General features: G+C 38.7%; 1 protein-coding gene across 2 annotated transcripts; it reads left to right on the top strand.

The window, feature by feature from the left end:
* The first annotated feature begins 1,716 nt into the window (after positions 1 to 1,716).
* Positions 1,717 to 21,864, top strand: LOC100543408 (cytosolic phospholipase A2 epsilon-like). Of its 2 annotated transcripts, XM_031553384.2 has the most exons (21): positions 1,718 to 1,847; positions 2,123 to 2,206; positions 5,034 to 5,106; positions 5,550 to 5,686; positions 7,672 to 7,803; positions 10,313 to 10,353; positions 10,785 to 10,827; positions 11,536 to 11,599; positions 12,187 to 12,353; positions 12,499 to 12,591; positions 12,948 to 12,985; positions 13,632 to 13,767; positions 14,088 to 14,224; positions 14,347 to 14,569; positions 15,204 to 15,318; positions 15,443 to 15,580; positions 16,056 to 16,163; positions 16,940 to 17,131; positions 17,633 to 17,799; positions 17,922 to 18,102; positions 19,301 to 21,864. In XM_031553384.2, the coding sequence occupies exons 1-21, from the start codon at positions 1,821 to 1,823 to the stop codon at positions 19,537 to 19,539; spliced, it is 2,535 nt and encodes an 844-aa protein (XP_031409244.2). In that variant the 5' UTR covers positions 1,718 to 1,820; the 3' UTR covers positions 19,540 to 21,864. The 2 variants fall into 2 exon arrangements, with proteins under 2 accessions (XP_085080957.1, XP_031409244.2); XM_085224831.1 differs by lacking the exon at positions 19,301 to 21,864 and having other exon boundaries at positions 1,717 to 1,847; positions 17,633 to 17,829; positions 17,922 to 18,046.
* Positions 21,865 to 23,523: the final 1,659 nt, after the last annotated feature.

Genomic DNA, 23,523 nt, shown 5'->3' with positions numbered 1-23,523 from the left:
GTACTTACCTCAGTCCTGCTGTTGCGTATCAAAAGCCTGCAGCTGTAATCAAGTAATAAAAGTGAGCATCACAAAAGAACATGCACCAAAGATGTCCTGGGATCTTTTCTTCTTCTGTCATAGAAGTGCAATAACTCCGATCACTCTGAGGCTGTTAGTCCCTGAGCCTTTTCGCGCACTTGACCTTAGATCCCTGGTGTAGTATCACACTGCACTCTATGTATTACAGATTAATAGATGCTACTTTCTGATCTCAGATGTGTGTCTGAGCTGAAAATCTTGGGAGATGAGATGCAGCATTCCCTCTGCGCTGAGCATGATGACTCGAGTAGTGCAGTCTGAGGGAGGTGCTCATGAGCAATTCAGTCCTTAGGAGATTTCTTATACAAAAAACTTCATATCATCACTGTGGTAAATCTGCTTTTGTAGGTAGAGCTCTTTGTTTGCTCTTCTTTCTTATGACGTGCCATCCATGAATGGCCTGAATGTGGAAATTGCAGTAAGGATGGGAGGTGAGCAGGGAACACAGCACACTGTTTTAAGGGTGACTTTTGATCTAGAAGAGCTGGAGGGAATACATTGCCACCAAAATGAGCCGTAAAATGATTCAGAGCCTGAACCAAGAGATGCAATGGCTGTTGAGTTCAACCTCATGTAACAGCACGAGCTGAATCTTTTGCTCGAAATCACTGAGCGTTACTTCAGAAGTATGATCGCATAACCTAAGTTAAATAGATATGTTGCAACAGGACTGTCCCACAAAATAATATTAAAAAAATAGTCCAGCAACAAAAGAAAGAAAAAAAAAAAAAAAAAAAAAACACCAAACTCAGCTGTAGCTAAGAACTCATCACACTTTGTGTAAATGTCGCTAGAGTCTGAGGTAGACTCAGTGCCAGTCTATTAAAAAGAAGAATAAGAATGACCTTTTTTTTGATTCCTTATGTAAGGCAGCTCTCCTCCATAGTATCATTGGGATAGGACAGATTGACTTTCAGCCTCTTCTAATGAAAGGATTTTTATTGTTCTGTGAGTCCTGCTGCTTCAAAAGGCAGCCCTCTATCTGGCTTAAGAAATTTGAGGCTTAAAAATATTTCAACTGCAATTTTATTATTGAATAGTATTTAGTGATTTAAAGAACACTTAATGCTCATTTTATGGATAGTGTTAGGTACATTTATTTGTTATTGTGCATTGAGTGCTATTAAAATAATGTGAAGCTATTGTAGTACAGAGGTAAAATCAGGTAACAGTTTAATCACAAACATTTCAATATTTTGAACAAACGTCATATGTAGTTATTTGTGTTAAAGCTTAAATGTGTTGTTAACACAGTTTAATTGAAAGTAGAGCATTCACTAAGGAATACATTTCGGTAACAGAAGTTTCTCCTGGTTCTGTTTAGCCAGTGGCATCTCTTATGTAACATGAATGAGGGGAGAACAACTCTTCCTTAGATGAGAATAGTTGCAATGCTCTCTCAAGCGTTCTTCAGTCAGTGAGTGCCCCACCATATCCTCTTGTGTGTGCTTCTTCAAAATTCACAGTGATGCAGAGCTGTTTTATTTTGGGATTAGCCCAAGATAAATGTTTGACCTGTGTCCTTCTTTTCCGTAATTCACTACAGCAGTAAAAGAAATCTTAATTTGGCAAAGAACAAGTGCATAATTTGTGCTGTTGAAATCAGTGGGGGGTGGAGCTCTGAGTCAGTTTATACAGCTCTGCTTCCCTGCTACTCTGCTGGTTGGAGAATAGTGTGTTCCTGGAGCCAGCTGTCAGCTGGACCACCACACCTCTGCTTTTTATGAAGTAGAGGTATAATGGGATCCTCAGCCTACTCACCTCTGGTAAGAGGAAATCAGCAATGGGATGGGATGATGTGTTTGGCTATCATAGTTCAGATGCCTGAAAAGCAAAGCGTTTGGTGAATTTTGGTCCTTAAGTGCCAAATACATTTGTAGTGGGCAGAATTATTAGTCAGAGCAGCTAGTAGATGTCGCTGGACAGGTAGTACTGTATATCTCAAGGAGGAGAGATGGCCTCCTGCTACTACTCTAGTGGATCTCAGTAGAAACTAAAAACGAGGTTTTCATCATAGTCCTTCTCATTTCCTCATCCCCAGGATCGGTTCATCCAAGCAAACCCACACAGGAAAATTGGGATCAGGAAGAGGAATCGTGGAAGACCATGCAGCGCTGAAGATGAGGTATGGAGTAAATGACTGCATCTGGGTTCCAAGGGAAGGGGCTGCAGGGTACAAATAGCAGCTGTGACACTGAGAGAGAGTCTTCCATCAGCATCTATCACCATCTCTCCTTGAGCTTGGCTGTTGTTATGAAAGGTGTTATGTTTTAGAGGTTAGTTAAGGAAATTTGTTTCTTCTGCGACTGTGCTCCCCTGGGAGCGCAGTGACATGGCGGTTGGGAAGGTGAGGAAGATGAGGAACTTGTGGTTTAGATTCTGGGCAAGGAACTGGGAGAGCTGGATGTTAGTCTTGATTTTATGGTTACATCAGTATATGATGTTAATCATACCTCACAGAACCCAAAGATGCCTTCATATAATTTTTCCTTTGCTTCATGGAGATGGATCAGCAGATGCAATATATTATTCAGTATCTGCTTCTGAAAATAATTTGGAACCCGAGTTTTTATGAAATTGAATTATTAAAAGCTGTTGGAATGTGCTTGAATGTGGCATGTAACAAGTTATTCCACTTTTCTGAGCAATGGCTGGTTTAAATTATATTAAATGGAAAAAAATAATATTTTTAGTATTAGAGTTTCCTGCATCTGCTCCCTTTCTGTAGTCAACGTAGAATTATGAAGCTAGATCTACAATTAGACCAAGTTGACAAGGCTCTGAGCACCCTGCTCTAGCTGTAGGTGTCTCTGTGCATTGCAGGGGAGTAGAACTAGATGGCCTTTAAAGGTCTCTTCCAACTCAGATGATTTTACAATCTGGGAAAGCAGTGAATTCATTACTGGCCAGCACTATGGAATAATATTGGCTTTTATGTTTGAATATTTTCTTAGTCCTCCAATTGTCTCACAAATAAGCTTTCCCTAAAATATGGGCTCTGTGTGCTTCCTATTCCTAAAGCTAAGAATTAAAAATCAGTCATCTGTATGTAGGATGAAAATTTGTGCTTTCTGAAATTCTGATCACCTGCTCCTGTCACTTTTTCCATCTCCACTTTAGAAACATTGCTGTCAAAATCTCTATTGAGATTGATGGGTTTCTTCCAAACCAGCAGGTTTTGGTCAAATCACAGTTCTGAGAGAAAACCACTGGGCTCTAAGCATCATCTAGGATGGTGACACAGTTTTTTAGATGGTTAATCTGCTCCTGTCAAGAGACTCACATATCAAAGTAAGAGGTATACCAAGGAGATTCTCGGGAGACAATTTATTAGAAATCATGATACTAAGATGATTTAATTACTACTTTCAATTTAAATAATGGAGTTACTGCTTCTATATTTTACTTTTGATGTTCTTCGGGATTATCTTGTTTATCCTGTAACCAAGTATAGGGTTGTTCATAGCTGTGTTAGGGTGTGGAAGGGAGAAAACAAAAAACGTTTGGGTCACGCAGCCTTCAAAGATGCTGCTGTGTCTGCCCTATGATATGGGATATCAGTATACTGTTATACCTCAGTGCTTCTCCATGGTGAAACAATCAGGTCAACCTATTGTTTTTCAATATGAATGTATTTGTATAGTAATTTATTTTCTGAAAGTCCTAAGTAAGCTAGGGCATTGTAAATAATATCTATGCTTTTTTTCCTTCTGTATATTCATATGAAATTATAACTTCTACTCTTGCTCCTTTGTGTTTAATTGCCTAATCTGACATACGGTCCATTTTACAATATTTTTCCACTCCCATCATATCACGTCTATAATTCAGTTTATATTTGCAGCCTTCCACTATTTTAAATTGTTTATAGGTTTTGTCACTTACTCTTTCTTCAGTTCTGTTTTTCTTTCAGCTCTTATTTTATGACTTTATGCCATAGTAATGTGGTTTCATTTCAATCAATGCAGATCTTACCTGTGGATGATGAGCTATCTTTGTCAATGTCGCAAAGAGCCAAAAAAAACCCTGCAGCCTCTTCTGCCTTACAGCATATCACCCTTGCACTGAAACACAAGAGGCACTTTGTAGTGAGCTGGACCTTCATGTGAAATGAAAGAGTACTTACGCAAAGCCTCTGATTTCAGCCTTCCTTCTGCCAGGAAGAGCTTACTCTTACTTGGAAGAGCTCTGGAGTCCCATGCTGGGATGTCCACTTTTGGAATCTTTCTCTTCCTCTTTTATTTTTTATGTATTTTTTTAGAGTTATGTAATTTGGTATAACCAAAGACATTAAAGTGTTATGAATTATGCAGCCAGATTGGCCAGTAAAATGATATCCTGAGTGGGACATTTTATAAAGGAGTGGATCTGTCCTGTTGCTCAGTAATGTTATGTGGCTGATGGGTGTAATCCCTGCCTGAGGAAGAACGGAATCCCATGGCCTCCAGGCCAACAGGTTGGAAACTGCTGTGCTGTAATCTTTTGGGCTCTTTTGGCCTGAAAGCTGAGAAGCAAACCCTACCGTTTGGAGGTAGATGGATTATAATAGGGATAAATATGTAATGGCTTTTAGTGAAAACAATTTTGTTTTTTCTTACTACTCCGTGTTAAAAATTAACCTTTAAAACCTTTAATATTAAAACAACAACAACAAAAGCCATGCAAACAAAAACCCAGACAACAAATCCAAACAAAAAATAATACCTCCCTCACCCAACTCAAAACTTAACCTTACTCACAACTGGTGCATAAACTGCAATCTAACAGGTTATGGTGTCTATTCACAAGAACCAATTTCTGAGTGGAAATAATTACAATGAAAACATATTCATGAGAATAGTGTATAATTACTAATTTTCTAGATGCCTTCTCCTTTGCTTTGCTATAAGATGAGTTGTGTTAATCACATCTGAGTCCTTTGCTAACATGTTTTTTTTTCTTTTATTTTGCAGCCAGAAATACCTCAGTTGTGTTGGCTTACTGTAAAAATTATAGGTATGAGGAATCTCCGCAAAGCAGACCTGTGTAAGTACCACTGCTGGCATGTTTGTATCTCAGCACTGGAATTGCTGCCAGTCAGCTTAATGCTCCTGGGTAAAAAAGACCCCAGAATTTTATTCTTTTTCTTGAAAAGTGAAATTTCAGGAGGTGAAGTACGACATGCACTTGATTGGAACTTGGCAAATATTTAAAAGTAAAAAAAATTTAGAAGAGCCAGCAACTTCTGTTCAAATTCTGTATTTTGATGTTTGTTGCCCATGTAGTATTAGTAGTATGAAGTAGGCTTTTTTTTTTTTTTAAATTTACATACATCTACGTAAAGAGCTATGAACTCAGAATGTTTACTTTTGGGTCTGGTGAAGTATTTAGAAATTCTCAGAGGTTGGGTTTTTTCCTACCTGGTTGGGCAAAAGCGATTAATAAAAGAAGTACTGCTGTGATAGTCACACAGCTTTCTGTTAACCCAGTGAGCCAAACTGACTGCTACGTGAGGCTGTGGCTGCCAACAGCTTCGCACCAGGAAGCCCGTACAAGAACTGTATCCAACTGCAGGAACCCTGTCTGGAATGAAACTTTTCACTTCATGATACAAAGTGAAGTGAAGGTAAGACCCATATCTGTTCTCATGAGCTGAAACTTTCTACAAGGGATGTTTTCACCTTCTGTGTGTCTCTGGTACCAGGTGCACACTGCAGGAATATATAGGAGGAGGTTGTACTGATGTTAGAGACCTCAGCCACCAAGTTCCTGACTCTCTGGAAACATTTATTTTCATTTTAGCCATGGAGTAGCTGAAAGCTTTATATGTATGTTATTTTTCTACCTAACACCTACCTAAAAACACTTCTGTATCTATTTGAGTTTTCATTTCTCCTATGAAGAAAGGTTGAGGGAACTGGGCTAGTTTAGCTTAGAGAAGAGAAGGCTCTGGGGAGGCCTCATTGTAGAGCATATAAACAGAAGGGGGAATGGCTGTTTACAAGGGTGGATAGTAATAGGACAAGGGGGAAAGGTTTTAAACTGAGACGGGAGATTTAGGTTAGATATTAGGAGGAAGTTTTTCACACAGAGAGCGGTGATGCACTGGAACATGTTGCCCAAAGAGGTTGTGGATGCCCCATCCCTGGAGGCATTCAAGGCTAGGCTGGATGTGGCTCTGAGCAGGCTGGTCTAGCGGTTGGCAACCCTGCCCATGGTAGGGGGGTTGAAACGAGATGACCTTCGAGGTCCTTTTCAGCCCAGGCCATTCTATGATTCTTTGATTCATTTCTCTAAAAACAGCTTATGGGCTGTGGCCCAATATCACCGTCAAACATGGGGTTATGAGTATTGGGCAGGGGAGGGTCATGGATCTGCAGCCCTGTCCTGTCTGCTGTCCTGCACAGTCCTCTGATCTCTGTCCTATGCAAATTCTGTTTAGCTCTGCTATCATTACGCAATCTGCCCAGGCCTCTGCCCATCCTCTTACCTCCCATAGAATTGTAAGGGCTGGAAGAGGCTTCTGGGGATCATCTAGTCCAGCCTTTTTCTGCTGAAGTGAGTTCCCAGCAGGAGGCTGCACAGGAAAGCAACCTACTGTGGTCTTACCCAGTGCAGTCCTCAGCTACGTGTCATCAAAGTAAATTTTGGCTTTTATTCCTACAGCGTCCCCTCCTCCCTCTCATGTGCAACCCAATGGATCCCTTTTCCATGTTCCCTGTAGAAAACAGGAATCAGAATGCAGCCTGGAGATGGGTCTCAGAGCCCATTTGTGAAATGTGAGAGCAGAACTGGTCAAGAGGAACATACAAACAAGTCAGCAACTATTCTAACAGCACTTCCTATTATATGTCATGCTGCCCTTAGAGAATGGGACTAAGAAAAGTTTTTGCCTCTGTTAGACTGATCTGATCAAAGGAGAATAGTGAATTACGGGTTTGAATTTATTAGTAGGCTTGAATAGGTAAGATAAATGTACTGAAGTTTGACCTCCTCCATCCTTCTTGGTTTCAGAGAAATGCAAACAAATCAAAACAGTTCAAAATCTTGTGGCTTCCCTCTCTCAGCACATGCAAAACAAAGATTAAATGAGAAGACTTTCCCTTTCACTGGGACTTGAACTAGGCTATGCTGAGGAGTAGGGTGGTGAATGAGAGATACCGAAAGCATCAAAGAGAACAAGGGAAATTTGCAACGCATAGCAACAACGCATAGCAATTACTGTTTCCTAACTATCAGCAAGCGTGCAGATTTTGGTATGAATTTTCCACTGCTCTGATTGCTCTATCATCTTTCAAAGACCAGTCACCATCAGTTGAATCAGAGGTCTAAGAAGCTTTCCAAAGTCTTGGTAATATTTTCTTACTAGCAACCTTGAAGTCTTTTTTTTTTTTTTTTTTTTTTTAAAGTTTAAACCAGTGCATTTTCAGAAGTCTAATGGGCTGTGAGAAATCAAACTTTGCATCTAACGTACAGACTTATAATAGAATCATGCCCTTCCTGTGCTTTGAAGAAGTGTAAACTGGACAGTTGCAGGAGACTCATGCCTTCCTCTTGAGGTCTCTTATCCCAGAACAGTACATTTACATCATTCTTTGCCGCTCCCCTCAGAATGTGCTGGAGCTGACAGTCTGCGATGAGGACACCATCACACCTGATGATCAGCTTTTGACTGTTCGCTTTGATGTAGCTAAAATCCAACCTGGAGAGAAGGTTCGCCTGAGTTTTGAGTTGAATCCAGAGGTGAGAAATAAAAAGATGAATGAAATCAAGTGGATAGTTAAAATAATAATCTTTGTCAGAATTTACTCCTAAGGTAGTGCCTATATTACAGTTATTTAATTGGATGTTTAATGATAGAACATAAAAACTATTTTAAAAGGCCTATGCTAAAGCACAAAGTTAAACGCTTGAGGTTTAGTAGAAGCCAGAAGCAGTCGCTCCTGTATTGCATTTACAATTAAATGCAGAATGGCTTTTCCATGCTGAATTTTTTGATATTTGAAAACTGTTTCTGTCTTGCATCAGAAAGGAAGGCAACCGTTATAGCACGTATTTTGCAGGGGAAAAAAAAAAAAACAGAGATAAAAGATAACACTTTATTAAAAATTTTTCTGCAAATCTGCTTGATGTTTGTGGTGAAGTGAGTCAGCCTCTCTCCCGTATAGCAATAGGACTAGAGGGAATGGCCTCGAGTTGTGCCAGGGGAGATTCACATTGGATGGTAGGAAGAATTTCTTCTCTGAAAGGGTGGTCAGGAACTGGAATGGGCTGCCCAGGAAGGTGGTGAGTCACTCTCCTTGGAGGTATTCAATAAACTTTTAGATGTTGTAAGAAGGAACGTGATTTAGTGTGGAAATACTGGTGGTAGGTGGATAGTTGGACTGGAAGATCTTGGAGGTCTTTTCCAGCCTTGCTGACTCTATGATTCTAAGCTGTGAGTTAGCTCTGAGGTGTGTGCAGTAATAGCTTAGCCCAATGGCTTAGCAAATGGCAGTTAGGGAGATAGGGCCCAGTGAGCTGTGTCTCAGGAATGTTGTGACCAAACTGTATTTATTTGAACCATGCAGGTACCCTTGAAGCATCACAGACTGTGGTCTAAGCATGGACTTTCAGAGCACTTAGGACTTTTTTTTTTTTTAATGACATAGTAATGAAACGTGCTGTGCAGCCTTAATAGTAGGTAGCACTGCCACCTCTGTCCATTATGATTCATTTCATTTACCAAAGCTATCTCAAGTAGAGGGCTGAGGGCAGATGGGTAATGTCAGAACAAAGGGCTACTTCCTGCTTGCACCTCTTGCTCACTGTGCAGTTTAACAAGTCTTTCCATTGCTGGGCTTCAGGTTTCTCACCCGCAAAAATGTGACTGAGATTTAGTAGAAATACGATTAGTGTGTATGCTTACAGCACTGTAAGAAGAATGGAAACATAAGAAAGGCACAATTAGGCATATGTTGTAACAAAGGTTCTCCTGAATGTGGTTCCTGCTGTTTTTTGGATAAGGTTGGAAAAGATCATCCACAAACTTGAATTGCACAGTCTGGTCACAATCCAACACTTGATGTAGACTTTTATTTGAAAAACATGACTGCTTCCTAAAATTCTCTCTCTGCCTTCTGTTGAATGCTGTTGCAACTTCTGTTTTTCACAAGTTGGAAGATTTGTGAGATACAAGTAAAAACAACATACTGCTGACTTTTGTGCTGCAGATCCAAGTCACCAGATTTTTCTCACTTACTGAAATGAAGTTGTAAATTAAAAGAAAAAAAAACAAACAAACGCTCACATTTGCTTTCACTATAGAGGTGGTTTTACTTTGGTAGCTGCATTGCTAGAGTTGTCATGGTTTTCAGTCTCTTCACAAAATTAAAATAGGCTGTGCAGCCAGACAGAGAGGATGTTTAGTAGTAAAAGTTAGCTCTTCTGAGTGTGAATGTGAAATTTTACCACATGGATATTGTCAGATAGAGATTTATATCTTCCACTGATTGATATTTTCCTCCCTGAGAGTGATGCTGAAGATATCTGGTATATGTTTCCTGGGTGACATTTCTTGGATTGGCTGCTCCTCCATATATGTGGGTGACTGATCCAGCAAATTGCCTCAGTTAAGGAATACTGTTACTCAGCCCCTCTTGTATGTTGACGCAATACTTTTCTTCTCTTATTGTTCCCTGCCCTCACATTCTTTCCCCTGTTTCCCTCATCCCATTTCACAACCTCAGTCTTTCTATGCCAGCAATTTTCATGTTCTATGTCAGACTTCTCACTTTTAAGTTTAATTATGCTCTGCAAATTCTTCTGTTTTAATGTAGATATGATCAACTTACTTACTTTGATTTATTGTCAAATGTGTTCTACATCATTCACTTGTTATCCCTCCTTTTCTCTGCACTAACTGACTTGTGTCTCATACCACTAAATAGTGAACAGCAGGGCCATTACCTTCTACTTCATGACACTTATTTCATTCTTCTGCTTGGGAAGACAGCTAGTTTGCAAGCACTAGAATGGTGGAGAGACATGAAACAAAAAAGTGGCAAAAGAAGGCTCCACTCACCTACTTTATGATGCAAAAGTGGTGAGAATAGCAAATATTATGGGAGAGGATTATGCAAAAGCACTGTAGCTCCATCAAAATAAAATTTAAGAAAAAAGCTTATTTTGTTCCTTAAAAAAAAAAAAAAGAAAAACAAACAAACAAACAACAACAACAAAAAAAAAAAACCACCAAACCTCTTGTTTTCAGAATCGGGAAGAACTGGAAGTGGAATTTCTACTGGATAACATGTGAGTAAAGTCTGAATGTTACAAAATTTGTTATTGGAATACTTGATGTCTCAGAGTGATAATGCAGTATTTGGGAAGTGGCTCCCTGCACCTATGCTATGACACCCCATCTTGTCCTCTTCCCAGTGGTTCCCTTTCCGTCCTGAATCTGGTGGAATTCCTCCTGTAGTGACAGTCACGGTAACTATTAACAGCTGAGGATGGGTGTTAATTTTGTAACAGTTTTAGGAGAGATGATGCTGACCAGAGAGGTAAGAAAGATAGAAAGACAGAAAGTCATTCAGAGCCATGGGACTGTGACACAGCAGCTGGTGGCACTTGGCATCTAGAACTCAGCTCAGAGTCATTAAAAATTAAGCAAACTGTTTGCATCTGAAAGATTATTTGACAGTAGGTATGTGCGTGATAAACCTTTTCCTTTTTCTTTTCAGTCCAGGTGTATCTGAAAAAATAGCCACTAATGGTGTGCTAGTGGTAAGCATTTCATTTTTTTTATTCTTAAGTAGAGCAGAACTGAAGGTTGTGGTTGGAAGAACCATGCCTCTAGGCATAGCATTTATTGTTTTTCAAATAAGACAGAAGTAAGACTGTGGAACTTTGAACTTGGTAATATTTGTAGTGCATTCTGTGTTGGGAGAGAGATAGATCACTCAACCAGTGAGATGCTCACTGATGAAATAGCAACAAACATAAGGAGAAGTGAGTGAATCCAGTGCCACTGCAAAATTTGTTACTGGATGCCAATCTTGAAGCTGGAGGCTCTTCTCACACCATTTCCAAAGTACTGTCTGATGTCTCTATGCTACTACTTTGTCCAGTGCAGCACCCTTGGGAAGTTGCAGCTTCAACTTGTTGTAAAGAACAAACCCTTTTGATCAATTGTTCTGCAGAGCTCATAGGCATCTTGCCACTCGTTCTTTTGTTGGGGAAAGTTAAAGCGCGGTCTAGATGGTTGAAAAATTCCTTGTATTAATTGTTGGAGATTTAATGATTTTTAATACTTTTTATGGAACAGATCTTCAGCTTTATTCACCATAGAATTGCTTCCATGGTATATACAAACCACCTGCTTATTCACAGGACATCATGGCCAAGCATGGTGTAGCCATGAGACTCATAGATCCTCAGTGAGGATCCTGGGCTGTTTCTGTGGCCAATGATTTTATTGCTTGTCTCTTCCAGTCTCGAGAAGTTTCCTGTGTGGAAGTGCAAGTGAATAACACAAAGATGAGGAGTCCTTACACAAGTGAGGTTATTGATTTAAATGGTCTGTCAATGCTTTTTGTGCCATGAAAGATGCAGACAAATGTAGAGCATATTTGGTGGCTTTCAGTCTCCTCTATTTGCATCTGTCCTGGTAGAGGATTGAGTTTTATCCTGAATTATCCACTTCTTAGTGGTGAGAATCCTCTGCAGACTGCATGACTGCATAGCTTCAGGGAAACTGGAGGTGGCTGAGAAAAACTGAGAAACACGTCTGTAATATGATGGTACAGAAAAACCTGTGATGAGGACAGAAAGAAAAGGGAGACACGACCAATGGGAGTGAAAAGACTGTGGTGGTGGGAACTCTGAAGATGTGAAGACTACCAGTGGCATCAATTGGTCTAACATGAGCTGTCTCCTGCATAGGAGGGAGAAGCTGCAATACTACATTGGCCTTCTGGCGTTTATTCAGTTTGGCCTTTGTTTGTGCTAACTGGGTGTTGAGGGGGAGTGCTGTGTGAAGGAAAGCTGACTGCAATAGGGCTGGAATGTTACTCAAGTTGCTTTTATTTGTTATTTTTTTGGGGACAGATGTAGTTATCATTACTCTGTACTCCTTGTTCACAGGGAGAGATTTCACCTTCGCAATGAAGGGATCCTATGAAGAAACCCAGAACATTTCCATGGGTCCTTCCTGCAGCCAGAGAGGCAGTGATTCTACCATGTTCCACTATATCAAGTACAGCCAACCCAACCTGGATGTGATGTTGCCAAAGGAATGTTTATACTGTAGTGTATGTTTTTGTTTATGGACAGTATTAACAGCTAAAGTAACTTGAGGAGAAGCATGTCGAATTAACCCTTTTCTGGTAGATTTATACCTATGGTTTGTAAAGAATTTTCCTTTTATAACATTTTTCTTCTTCTATTTTAATTCAGCATGATGCAAATAGGAGGGAAAAAGATATAAATGGTCCTCTATCTGTGCCTCTGAATTCTCTGGACCTGGGAAAGAAAATGACAGTAGTGAGAGTGAGTAACCTCTGACAGTATTTGGAATTATTTCAACAAAGGGTAAGCTGTGCCTACATGATACTGGGTCCATTATTAATTTTGTTATTGAAGAAGTACTAGCTGAGTATATTCATGCATTGCTCTGCATACACTTGAAAGTATAACTGGTATTCAAAGAAAAACTAACACTGCTTCAGGTATATATTAAAAGCAGGATCTAGCAATGTTTGTGTGCATAAGGCCTGATAAATAGATTAATGATTTATTAGTAGATGATATGTCTGAACAAATGTTATTGCTGTAAAAAAAAAAAAATTGACATTGCAAACGTTCAGTTGTTTAAAATGTGTGCTCTTGTCATTCTTCATTCTCAGGGTGCATCTTATGAAGTGTCTGTGAAGGAAGAAGATGGGTAAATCTTGCTTCTTCTGAATGATTACTTAGAACAATCTTTACATAGTATGTTATTTGATGAAAGGAAGCTACTGTTTAAACTAGCTCATTATTTCAAAACCAGAAATAAAAATTGTGATTGACTAAAAAAGACTGAAATATAGGGAAGGGTTAATCATGTATGTTTTGAATTGGTTGGCAAGAGCCCAGGATGGAATAAATGGTGCACAGTCAGGAAATATAACAAGTCGCAATATTTTTCCTGATCTTTTTCCTTGCTAATGTTGATGTTTAAGAATGACTCTGTTTTGTAATCTTTATAATACACACATTTTTATATATACGTTTTATATATGTTTATATATGTTTTTACATGTTTCTAGCATCATTATGCATTTACCACTCCGGCATAAAAGCAAGGGGACAGCAAGTAATTTACGGACTGAGTCATAGAGGTTTTTCTAAGGGCAACATTACCCCCTCCTGATGAGTTTGCTACACTGCAAGCAAACCGAGATGATAAATTGGAGCTTTTACTGAATATGAATTAAAAGTCACAGAAGGGACAAAATAGCCTCTTTGGGAAGAAAAAAAAAAAAGCAACAAAAAGCCAAGCAAAATAATAAAACCCAACATCAAACATTTGTTCTTGTCTTGTGCTCTAGTAGCAAGAATTTAGATTTGCGTTTGGGGTTCGAGCTATGTGCAGAGGAAAAAGATTTCATCTGTAAAAGGAAGAAGGTTGTTGCTGCTGCTCTAAAAAATATTCTTCAGCTCGATGAAGACCTGCAGGAGGATGAGGTGTGTGGGACAACAGCTTGTGAACTTGAATTATTCTGCCCCCTTTGAATGAAGAGAATGTGATATACTTGCACACCTATCTATATAATTTCTCCACATCTTTTAGACTAAAGTGTATAAACCAGAGAACACCTATATCCAAAAATTTTTGGTGCTCCCAGAACACCCATCTCTTGATGCTGTGTGTGGGAGAATATTGGTCAACCAAGTCTTAAGTGCTCACAGACTTAAATAGTGAGTAAAACACTCCCTAGTGAGTAGATCACTTCTCTATTTTTCATCCATTAATGAATGACCCCATGCCTTTGTGTGCTAAGCAGGTGCCAGTGGTGGCAGTCATGACCACAGCGGGGGGAGTGCGGTCCATGACGTCAATGTTTGGCAGTCTTCTAGCTCTACAGGAGTTAGGTGTTTTGGACTGCATCTCATACATCAGTGGTTTATCTGCCACAACGTGGTAAGGAGAACTAGTCTTCTCTTTGTTGTTCATGTTAGCAGAGTGATAACTAGAATATGTGTGTAACATGAATCTGTGAATTTTCAGATACCAGTGCTGAATCTCAGTATTCTTTTTACCAGGACCATGGCGAAATTATATGAAGATGCAAATTGGTCACAGAAGGATCTCAGAGGGCCAATTGATGATATCCGGAAATATGTGATCAAGAGCAAATTGCACTGTTTCTCTACAGATCATCTGAAATACTATGAGAAGGAGTTGTGTGAAAGAAAGCTGGAGGGGCACAAGCTCTCTTTCACAGATTTATGGGGACTCTTCATTGACTCTATGCTACACAATGAGGTATTACATATATCCATCCCTTTTTCCAGAGGATTTCTAATTTTTCATATCTAAAATTTTGGAACCAGTTATGCCTGAAGAAGAAAGGGTCTCAAAAACTGAGGTCACTTTCTTTGGATTTTTAGAAGGAAAACATTATCAGCCTAAAATGTAAGCATGTGACAGAAACGTCTGGCATGTAAAAAAGTCAAGGTGGTCATGAAACTGATTTGCATCCTTTAACTTCAGATCAAATAACCATTCTAGTAACATGTAGAAGACAGATGACTCTGACAGAACAAAATTCAGGAATAGTCATGCCAGCAAACAATAAAGCAGTATTCAATGGCTCTTGGTTGACTTTTATCCTAAGCATTATCCTAAGCATCTCCAAGCTAAATAGCTTTATGGTTCCTTAAATCAAGCCACAAGCTAGTGAACAGAGAAAGAAATTTCCCATATTTCCCTTCCGACTCCCATTGCAAAACAAAACCTCAGAAGCATCAGTGGTAACACTTCGGCAAGGTTTTGGAGAGTTCCAGTATGTGGAGCAAAATCTGCTGATATTTAATAGATGTTTTATTGATAATCCATATTTCGAAACTAAGTACATCATGTTCATTTTTTTTCAATTATTTCTGTTCTTAATAAACAGGAAAATACTCATAAACTCTCTGATCAGCAACTGGCAGTGAACCAGGGGCAGAATCCACTGCCCATTTACCTGTCTCTCAATGTCAGGGATAAATTTAGCACGCTGGATTTTAAAGGTAATGATTATTATATGCATTTTTTATAGATCTAAGGAGTTTATTTTTAAGTCCAGATAAATGCCAAAAGCTTTTACTGCAAGTCCAAGCTAATAGATCTTTTAAATAATTCCTTTCTTTGCAGAGTGGGTGGAGTTCACGCCTTATGAGGTGGGTGCCCTGAAATATGGGGCCTTTGTTCGCTCAGAGGATTTTGGTAGTGAGTTTTTCATGGGCCACCTGATGAAGAAGATTCCAGAATCCCGGATCTGCTTCTTGGAAGGTGATTTACCATCTTGGAAAAAATGTTAACTTTACAAAAATTATAGTTGTCTGCAGGGAATAATAAGCGTTTAATAATTATTGGTCTGCAATTGGAGCAATGCTAGTACCAGATCATGTATTTAAACTTCAAGCAAACAAGACAAAAGTAGCAAAAGAAGAAGCAAACTTCTAAGATTGAATACAATTAATTTGCTCTTGTATTAGTAGGTTAGAACAAACCAGAACGTGATGGAGCAAAACAGAACTGATCACCTGAAGTATATAAAAGTCAGATTGTGGTTTTAAAAGTAACATGAGTTTTGAAAGTAGTCTAATAATTTTGTAGTTATATTTCAATCCATCGTATTTTGTAAGTAAAGCAGTGCTCATCTAAGCTGCCACAAAATTTGAATCCAAGTAGATCTCCACAACTTTGCTGTAAATGTTCAAAATAATATTAACTATGACTTTTTATTTTTCTGGAAACTTTCAAGGCACGTGGAGTAATATATTTTCCCAGAGTTTTATGGATGTCATCTACCTCTCGGGTCATTCAGAGGACTTCTGGCACAGATGGACCCGAGGCACTGAGCATGACATTGGTTAGTTATCTGGATTACTTTTTACTTGTATCTGCTCAAGTTGTCTTCACATCTCTCTGAAATGTGAAGATTGATATTTTGAATGGGTTAAGATTTATGGCCTATTTCTTAGGGAACACCAAGCCTTTGTGAGAGAAGGAAAAGCAGGAAAGAAAATGTTGTGCTGGACAACAGGGAAAAACATTGGTCTGCTCACTGTTCAGCATCCCTGGCAAGTTCTGCTAGTTGTGAGAGGGCTACCACAAGCCTTTTGGGGAGGGAGAAGCCATGCAGGGATCATATTGATGCTATGGCACTGAAACCCATCTCTGGCCCAGAAGACTACAGAAAGGTGTTTGTGCCCACTGTGCAGGGCATAGTGGTGGGTCCAGCACCTTGACTGAGGCTGCTATGTGTTGCTTTGTGGGTGCACCCTTGAGAGGAACTCTCCATGTTCCAGCAGACAGTCTCCTCAGGTTGAGCTTACTTTTTTCTGCATGCTCACTGATCTCTGACAGATTGCTGGGCACTGATTCTTCTATCAATTTATTTAAATCGTAGTTGCATGTTGCTGAAATAATCCTCTTCTGTAGATTCATTACTGATGATTATGAGCTTGTTCTGCTTTGGGGATTCACTGAGCTCAGAGAGTTAATTATTACTTTTCACTGCCATTTGTTAAAGTACTCAGATAAACTCTTGATCTTAGACAATCAAAAATTCAAATTCATTCTTTGTTATTACTGGTATCATAAAGACTGATGCAGACATAGACCATCTTACTATTTTCTCTGCAGAGGAGCACCCTGCTCTGCCCACAAGATCTCATGAGCAGACAACTCGCTTATCCCTTCCCAAGGGTTATCTTTCCAATGCTCTTCGAGAAATGATGACCGGACGGCCAGCGGTTTCATACTATCATAATTTCATCAAGGGCTTGCAGCTACATAGCAAATATTTAGAGAATGAAAGCTTCTGCATGTGGAAAGGTAAAGGCACCTGGTTTTAGATGCATTTTTGAAGGTCATTTGAGTGCTGATAACTGACGAGGACAAATTTGATAAAATATGGCATAAAGACAGATTCTGATAAATACTGTTATAACCAGTTAAGTAAGTGCACAGACTACGAAGCTCTTGGTTTGCTGAGCCCCAGGTTGTTTAACTCTAGTCTCATTTCTGCCTTGGAGAAGCCACACCAGGGCTTGCTTCGATTCCTAGGAAATAATCACTAGTAACTATCACTGAAGCTGAACTAAGTAGCCATGCATTTACACCACTTGAAAGAACAGTCTAGTATATCCTTTTGGATGAAGTTGAGTCTCAAAACTTCTACCTCTCACTGATCTCAAGCCTGATCCATAGAGGCTAAAATGATAGCAAAGCCTAAAATAAGCATGGGTCTCTGTCCTTTCTTTGTTATGTTGATTTAGAAAGAAATGGGCTTGCTCCTTCCATAATTAATTGCTAGTGTAAGTTTTTGACTTTCAGATACAGTGCTTGATTCTTCTCCCAACCAACTGAATGCAATGGGTGACTACCTTAAGCTGGTAGATACAGCTTTCTTCATCAATACCAGCTGCCCACCGTTTTTGAGGCCAGAGAGGAAAGTGGATGTCATTTTGCATTTAAATTACAGCGGAGGATCACAGACTCTGGTGATGTTTTGAAACAGTGATTCTTTATCTGTATGACTCCAGCAGATGAATTTCACATTTTTTTTTTTTCTTCTTCAGAAAACGGTATTATATAAATTTTAATTTTCTCTTTGTCGATCCAGCCACTGGACCTATTCTCAGAGTACTGTTTAGAGCAAGGGATCCCATTCCCCTGCACAGAGCTGAGCCGTGAGGATCGGGAGCACCTAAAAGAGTGCTATGTGTTTGAGGACAGCTTAGAGGCACCCATCTTGGTATATTTCCCACTTGTGTGTGATACCTTCCGAAGATACAAGGCACCAAGTAAGTTTAAGCGTTACTCAATAATTGATCTTGGTCTTGGATATAACGTGGTTCCTTTTTTTTCAATTTAATTTTTTAATCCAAATTATCCATTGAATTAATCAATTTTCTAAAACAAGAGGCTGGAATGTTTTCACTTGGCTCAGTCACCATATTTACAGTCCTACTGTGATGGATATAATTTTGGTTAAATAATCAGACTGAACAGATGAGCTTCAGAATTAGTAGCATTAACAACCGTACTTTGAGGCAAAACTCATTTTTTGCTATCCAGAACTGGCTGCTTTCCTTTGATAGTCCAAGAACAGGAGGCAGCTAATAAAGTTATATCCACTTATAGCTGACATTCTCTCTTAACAATATGATGATGATAACGAGATACTAATGGTGTGCACAGTTAACATGATAAAAATCCTCGAATTATTTGGTTTAAATGAAAAAAAGAATTGAGAATAGAAAGTATGGAAAACAATGAAGTGAAGGATTTTCCAGGGTAGCAAGCTAATCTGATATCTATCAGTTCTGAAAAGCTGCGAGGTTATTTTATTTTGTTCAGGAGTAGAATAGGTAGTGATTTATCTGTTTCACTAGAAAAATCACTTGTCGAATTCACTTTCAGTTTGGTGATACTTTTATGTGCATCATCTCTAATTTTATTACTTCCAATTTAGTAAAAGAGTAAACTTTCCTCAAAATAATGGACAAAATTAATTAACTGACTTATTGGAGAAACCTCATTAACTTCATCCTTCATTCTGTTGCATCTGTTCAGAGTGCAGTATATCTCAACTGCCTTAGGAAAAATTCCCCTTCCAAAGGCACTCTGGTGTCATTTTCCATCAGATAGTTGATAAGGAGCTGTCATCTGTGTACCCAATGGAAAAGCTAAAAAGACAAAATTATACATTTACAAAAGTGAAATATTCTCATGGAAAACTGTAATCTTAAGAGGATGTATTTTGCATGACACAGTGGTTCTTACAATTAGTTGTGGATTTGCTGCACTGAGACCTATTAGCAAAGTACTGGATTTTATTACTGCTGCAGAGGCAGTATACTTATAGCAATTAAATCTTTATCCGTTTTCCTGAAAGAATCCAGTTTCCTGGGGCTGTCACTCTGTATTTTGCATTGCCTGCTAGGAGTTTTGCATCGCAGTGGCCTTGCTGTGCTGAACTTTTCTATCTGCTTATTGCAGATGTGGAGCGCAGTCCAGCAGACATGGAGCAGGGAAGAGTAGATGTGTCCAGTATTTTTGCTCCCTATGGCACCGGACAGCTTACATATACTGAAGGGAATTTCAACAAGCTGTTGAACCTCTGCAACTACAACATCCTGAATAACAAACATTTGATTCTTCGGGCTTTGAAAACTGCAGTGGAACGAAAGAAACGATTTAAAAATTGTTCACCACCTCAGTCATCTGACCTCTCTTAAAGTATATTCGGACAATTCCCATCTGGAGATATACAGATGTTTTGATAACGGACTAATAAATATCCTGGCAACATGAATCTGTACAAAATGAACATTCATGTTAACTTATTAAAAAAGAAAATCATGTGTTTTATTCAGTACTGTGTGGTAGGATTAATGCTGGTTTTGGTATTGGTCATAGGAAAATCATTAGTTCGTAAGACTGTCCCTAGTGTTGCAGTGAATGAGAAGGCACTTATGGAGATAAAGGGAGCTATGTTTCAACCTCACAAAAGTCTGTTCCAAATTTACATGCAGATCTTAGCAGTAAGAGGTCTCTGATTCAGAAATCAAAGTGACGATGAAACAAGGCCTTCCTTTGCTCAAAGAGCTCCGCTTGTGACAGAAGCAGACTAGACACCGAAAGACGCGTGCATATGGCAAACAATTACTGAAAATGGTAGAATGGAACTGCGCATGATGTCCTCTATTTTCTCAGTAGCAATCTTTTAGGCAGAAGTTGAACCTTCAGTGAATTTATAATTCTGGCCATCACTGCATTGAGTCTAATTTTTTTGAGTGATTACTATTCCAGAGTGATTAACATATAATATATAGGATTATTTTTCTGACAATTCTATGATAAAAATCATCTGGCTGCATCCATTTTGCTGGTCTTTTTTTCTGCACTACTGCCTGCTAAGTGGGTTTTGAAGGCGAGGATTCAGAAGTTGAGTTTTGAATCCTGCACTTTAATGGGCTTGGAAAATTGCTCAAAAACCTGGCCTTTGGCCATAATCTTATCTTCATTTATTAATCTTCCTATATGTGCACGATGGCGACAAAACCCTTAATAGCAGTTCCATTGACTTCTGCAATGTTATAATAGTCAGTGTGTAGCTGCTGCTACAGATTTATTCCCATATATCCAAAACACACAAGGAAGTGTGTGTGTGTGTGTGTGTGTGTGTGTGTGTGTGTGTGTGAAGATTTTCATACATGTTTTAGATAAACGTCTGTTTAAAAAAAAACAACACAGGTCATTCTAAGAACTTGTTTTCTCTTGTATTTAATAATATATGGTATAATAGCTACCATTAAAATATAAAATAATAATGCATGAGCCTGCTAAAAATTATTACAGATGCACACATTGATGTATATAATTGTATTAAGTTCAGTAAACTCACTTCATCTAGTGATTTTATCTGGGTGAAAGTGCTTTTTGTTTTTGATATCAACAACCAAGTATAGAGGGAACAGAATCAACCATGAGCTTTGCAAATGACCTTTGATGAAGAATAAAAGAAAAATGGCCACTTCAGCTGGAAGATTAAAAAATAATAATAATAAAAAAAAATTGCAGGAAATTCTGTCCTTAAAGCCAAGATGACTGAGATGATAATGAGAGGTTTACAAGTCCAAATTACTGGTACTTGCAAATACCAAAGTATTTATTCAGTAATAGGGAGCTCAGTGCTTTGCCAATGCTGCTTTCCATACCTGAATTCTTATCAGTTTTTTTCTTCTCTTTGCTATCATCTAGTTCATTACACTGATGTGGGTTTCACAAAAAAGAAGGAAGTACATCCATCTGTATGCCAACAATGTGGTATGCTGCCAGTAAGTTGGCACTGCTCTGGGAAAATGGTAACTGGTATCACTATCTCACGTGCCATGCTTGCAAAGTAATGATGTCTATCACCCAGTCTTAGAGGTGTTTTTTTTTTTTTTTTAATTAAGCAGGAGATAACACCATACTTGGTTCCTTCTAAGCAAGTTCTATTTTCTATGCATCAGTTCACGTTCATTACTACTAATGTCCTTTCAAACTTTGCTGCTGTATGAGTAAAGCCAGAAGATTCCTTTCAGAAAGGAAACTATTGGTAGCAATCACTCCTTTGCATGGCTTTATGATGGCTGTGTTCAATAACTTTTTTTTCTCAGTTGTTGCTAAAATCTTTCATTTTCAACTCTGTGAACTTTACCAGCAAGATGGCAGCAGTTTTCTGTGAGCAAAGAAGATAGGGAGGATTCTCTCTAACAGTTCAACTGTTTCACAATTAAGTTTATTTTCAAATAATAATGATGTTGGATTTAAATAAATAAATACTTTTTGCTATCTATTTAAAATGTATTTTAATTATTTTAAAGAATCCTTTTCACAGTTCCAGGAAGATGTAACAGAGGCAGTACTTTTTGTGCTGGGGTATTTCACCAACTGGTTGCTGGTGGTTGCAACGTTTGGCATTGCTCCTGGACCTTTACTCACCCAAGGCGTGGTGGTGATGTGTTGATGTGCATCTTTGGCAGTAGATCTAGAAAATTAGGATGGCTTAGAATAAGCTGTAGAAAGGGAGCCCACTTTAAGAAATCTGGGCCTGCTAAGCAAGCCACTGAAAAGTCTTACGCTGTCCAAATTGTTTAGCTTTAGCAATTTGATATTTTGACTTGAGGGAAATTTGGTCAAATACTGGTTTTTGCGTAAGGACCTGGCTCCAAGGATCCAACATCACACATGAAGTTAGTATTTTCCCTAGGCTCACCAAATTTGGTGGACTTTCTGTAGTGGCTTGTGAGTTTCCTTTACAATGGATTCATATGACTTCTTGTCTGGGGGAGAAAAGGCTTCTTTTTCTGTCCTGTTGAAACTTATTCATACTACTGTATTGCAGCAATACCTGAGTCATCCCTATGATGCTATGGTGAAAGGCAGTGTAAAAGTAGAGGGGAAATAATGTTTGTTTAAATGTAAATCAAAAATAACAAAGCAAGAACAAGATCAGTATCTCCAGTGTGGATATATGTGTACGTTTTGTAATGAGAACTGAGGCCTAGTGATGTATTGGCCTACAAATGTACTAGTAATGTACTGGTATATTGGCTGGATTTTTGAAGTGATTCAGCATTGGTGTAATTGTTCTAATCTGGGTCCAGGCAGCTCAACAATTTCTTTTTTTGGAAACACTTGTTTGTGACCTGTCACACAAGCTCTTCTACATGTGATGGCACTCTACTGGAAACAATTAGCTGTGAATATTTATAGTTTTCTGGGACTCAGACATTTCTCAGGCTGACTGTAGGTGAAGTTAACCCCTTAATTAGCTCATGACATAAAGTGACTGACAATATTTTGAGTATTGATTTGGTCTCAGTTGGGCTCTAGATTTCTCTGTGAAGTTCCTAGGCTATGTGTCTTGCCATGCTTATGCTGCAGGAATTACTGGCTCATTAGTTGACACAGAGAGGTGCTTCACACCTTTTGTCTGAAAGGATTAGGGAAGGAAAAACATTGTCTGGACGGTTTCTCAAGTGTTGAATGAACTTGGAAAGGTCCAATGACCTCAGACTGAGAGAGAGATGTGCTTTGAAGTGCTCACATCTACACAGATTGGGGATAGTTAGAGATGATGGTCATGATCACCTGTGTTTGAGTAGGGGCTTGGATTTGGAAGTTTTTTTGTAAAGAGCTGAAGCCCATACTGTATGTACTTCCATATTTTTGTATGGGAGACACATTCAGTTACTTCCTGTGAGTGAGTAGGAGGGGTGAGATCTTTATCTTTTCAAAGGATGTTAAGGACATGTGAAATAATTTTTAAACAAGTTTCTCAATACTCCTTCATATGTGTCATAATCAGATTAATGCCTCAGTAAAAATGTAATACCCTCTACTCCCTGTCAGCTGATGTGATTTCTCTCTGCAGTGGCAATTAATTTGCACTTCTCGTTCTCGGAGATTTGGATTCATATTAAGATTGAAGGTCTCTACTACTTACTAAAGGGTGATATACAGATTTTCAGATTTTCTTTTCTGGCCTCTGCACCTGGTTCCCTTTAGATTGTTTGAAACCCTTTAGCAATTTGGTTCAGCATGTTGTTTAGGTTAAGGAAAGAAAGAAAATGTCAGACAGTCCTGAAAGATCTTAACACATTGACTTTAGAGAAAGTGAAACTTTAAATAATTTGCATGATTTCTAGTGTGACATAATTTGTTTAGAAATT

The sequence above is a fragment of the Meleagris gallopavo genome, chromosome 5 (assembly GCF_905368555.1).
Source record: "Meleagris gallopavo chromosome 5, MGAL_WU_HG_1.1, whole genome shotgun sequence".
NCBI classification, from domain to species: Eukaryota; Metazoa; Chordata; class Aves; order Galliformes; family Phasianidae; genus Meleagris; species Meleagris gallopavo.
This window is presented reverse-complemented; position numbering and strand designations above follow the sequence as displayed.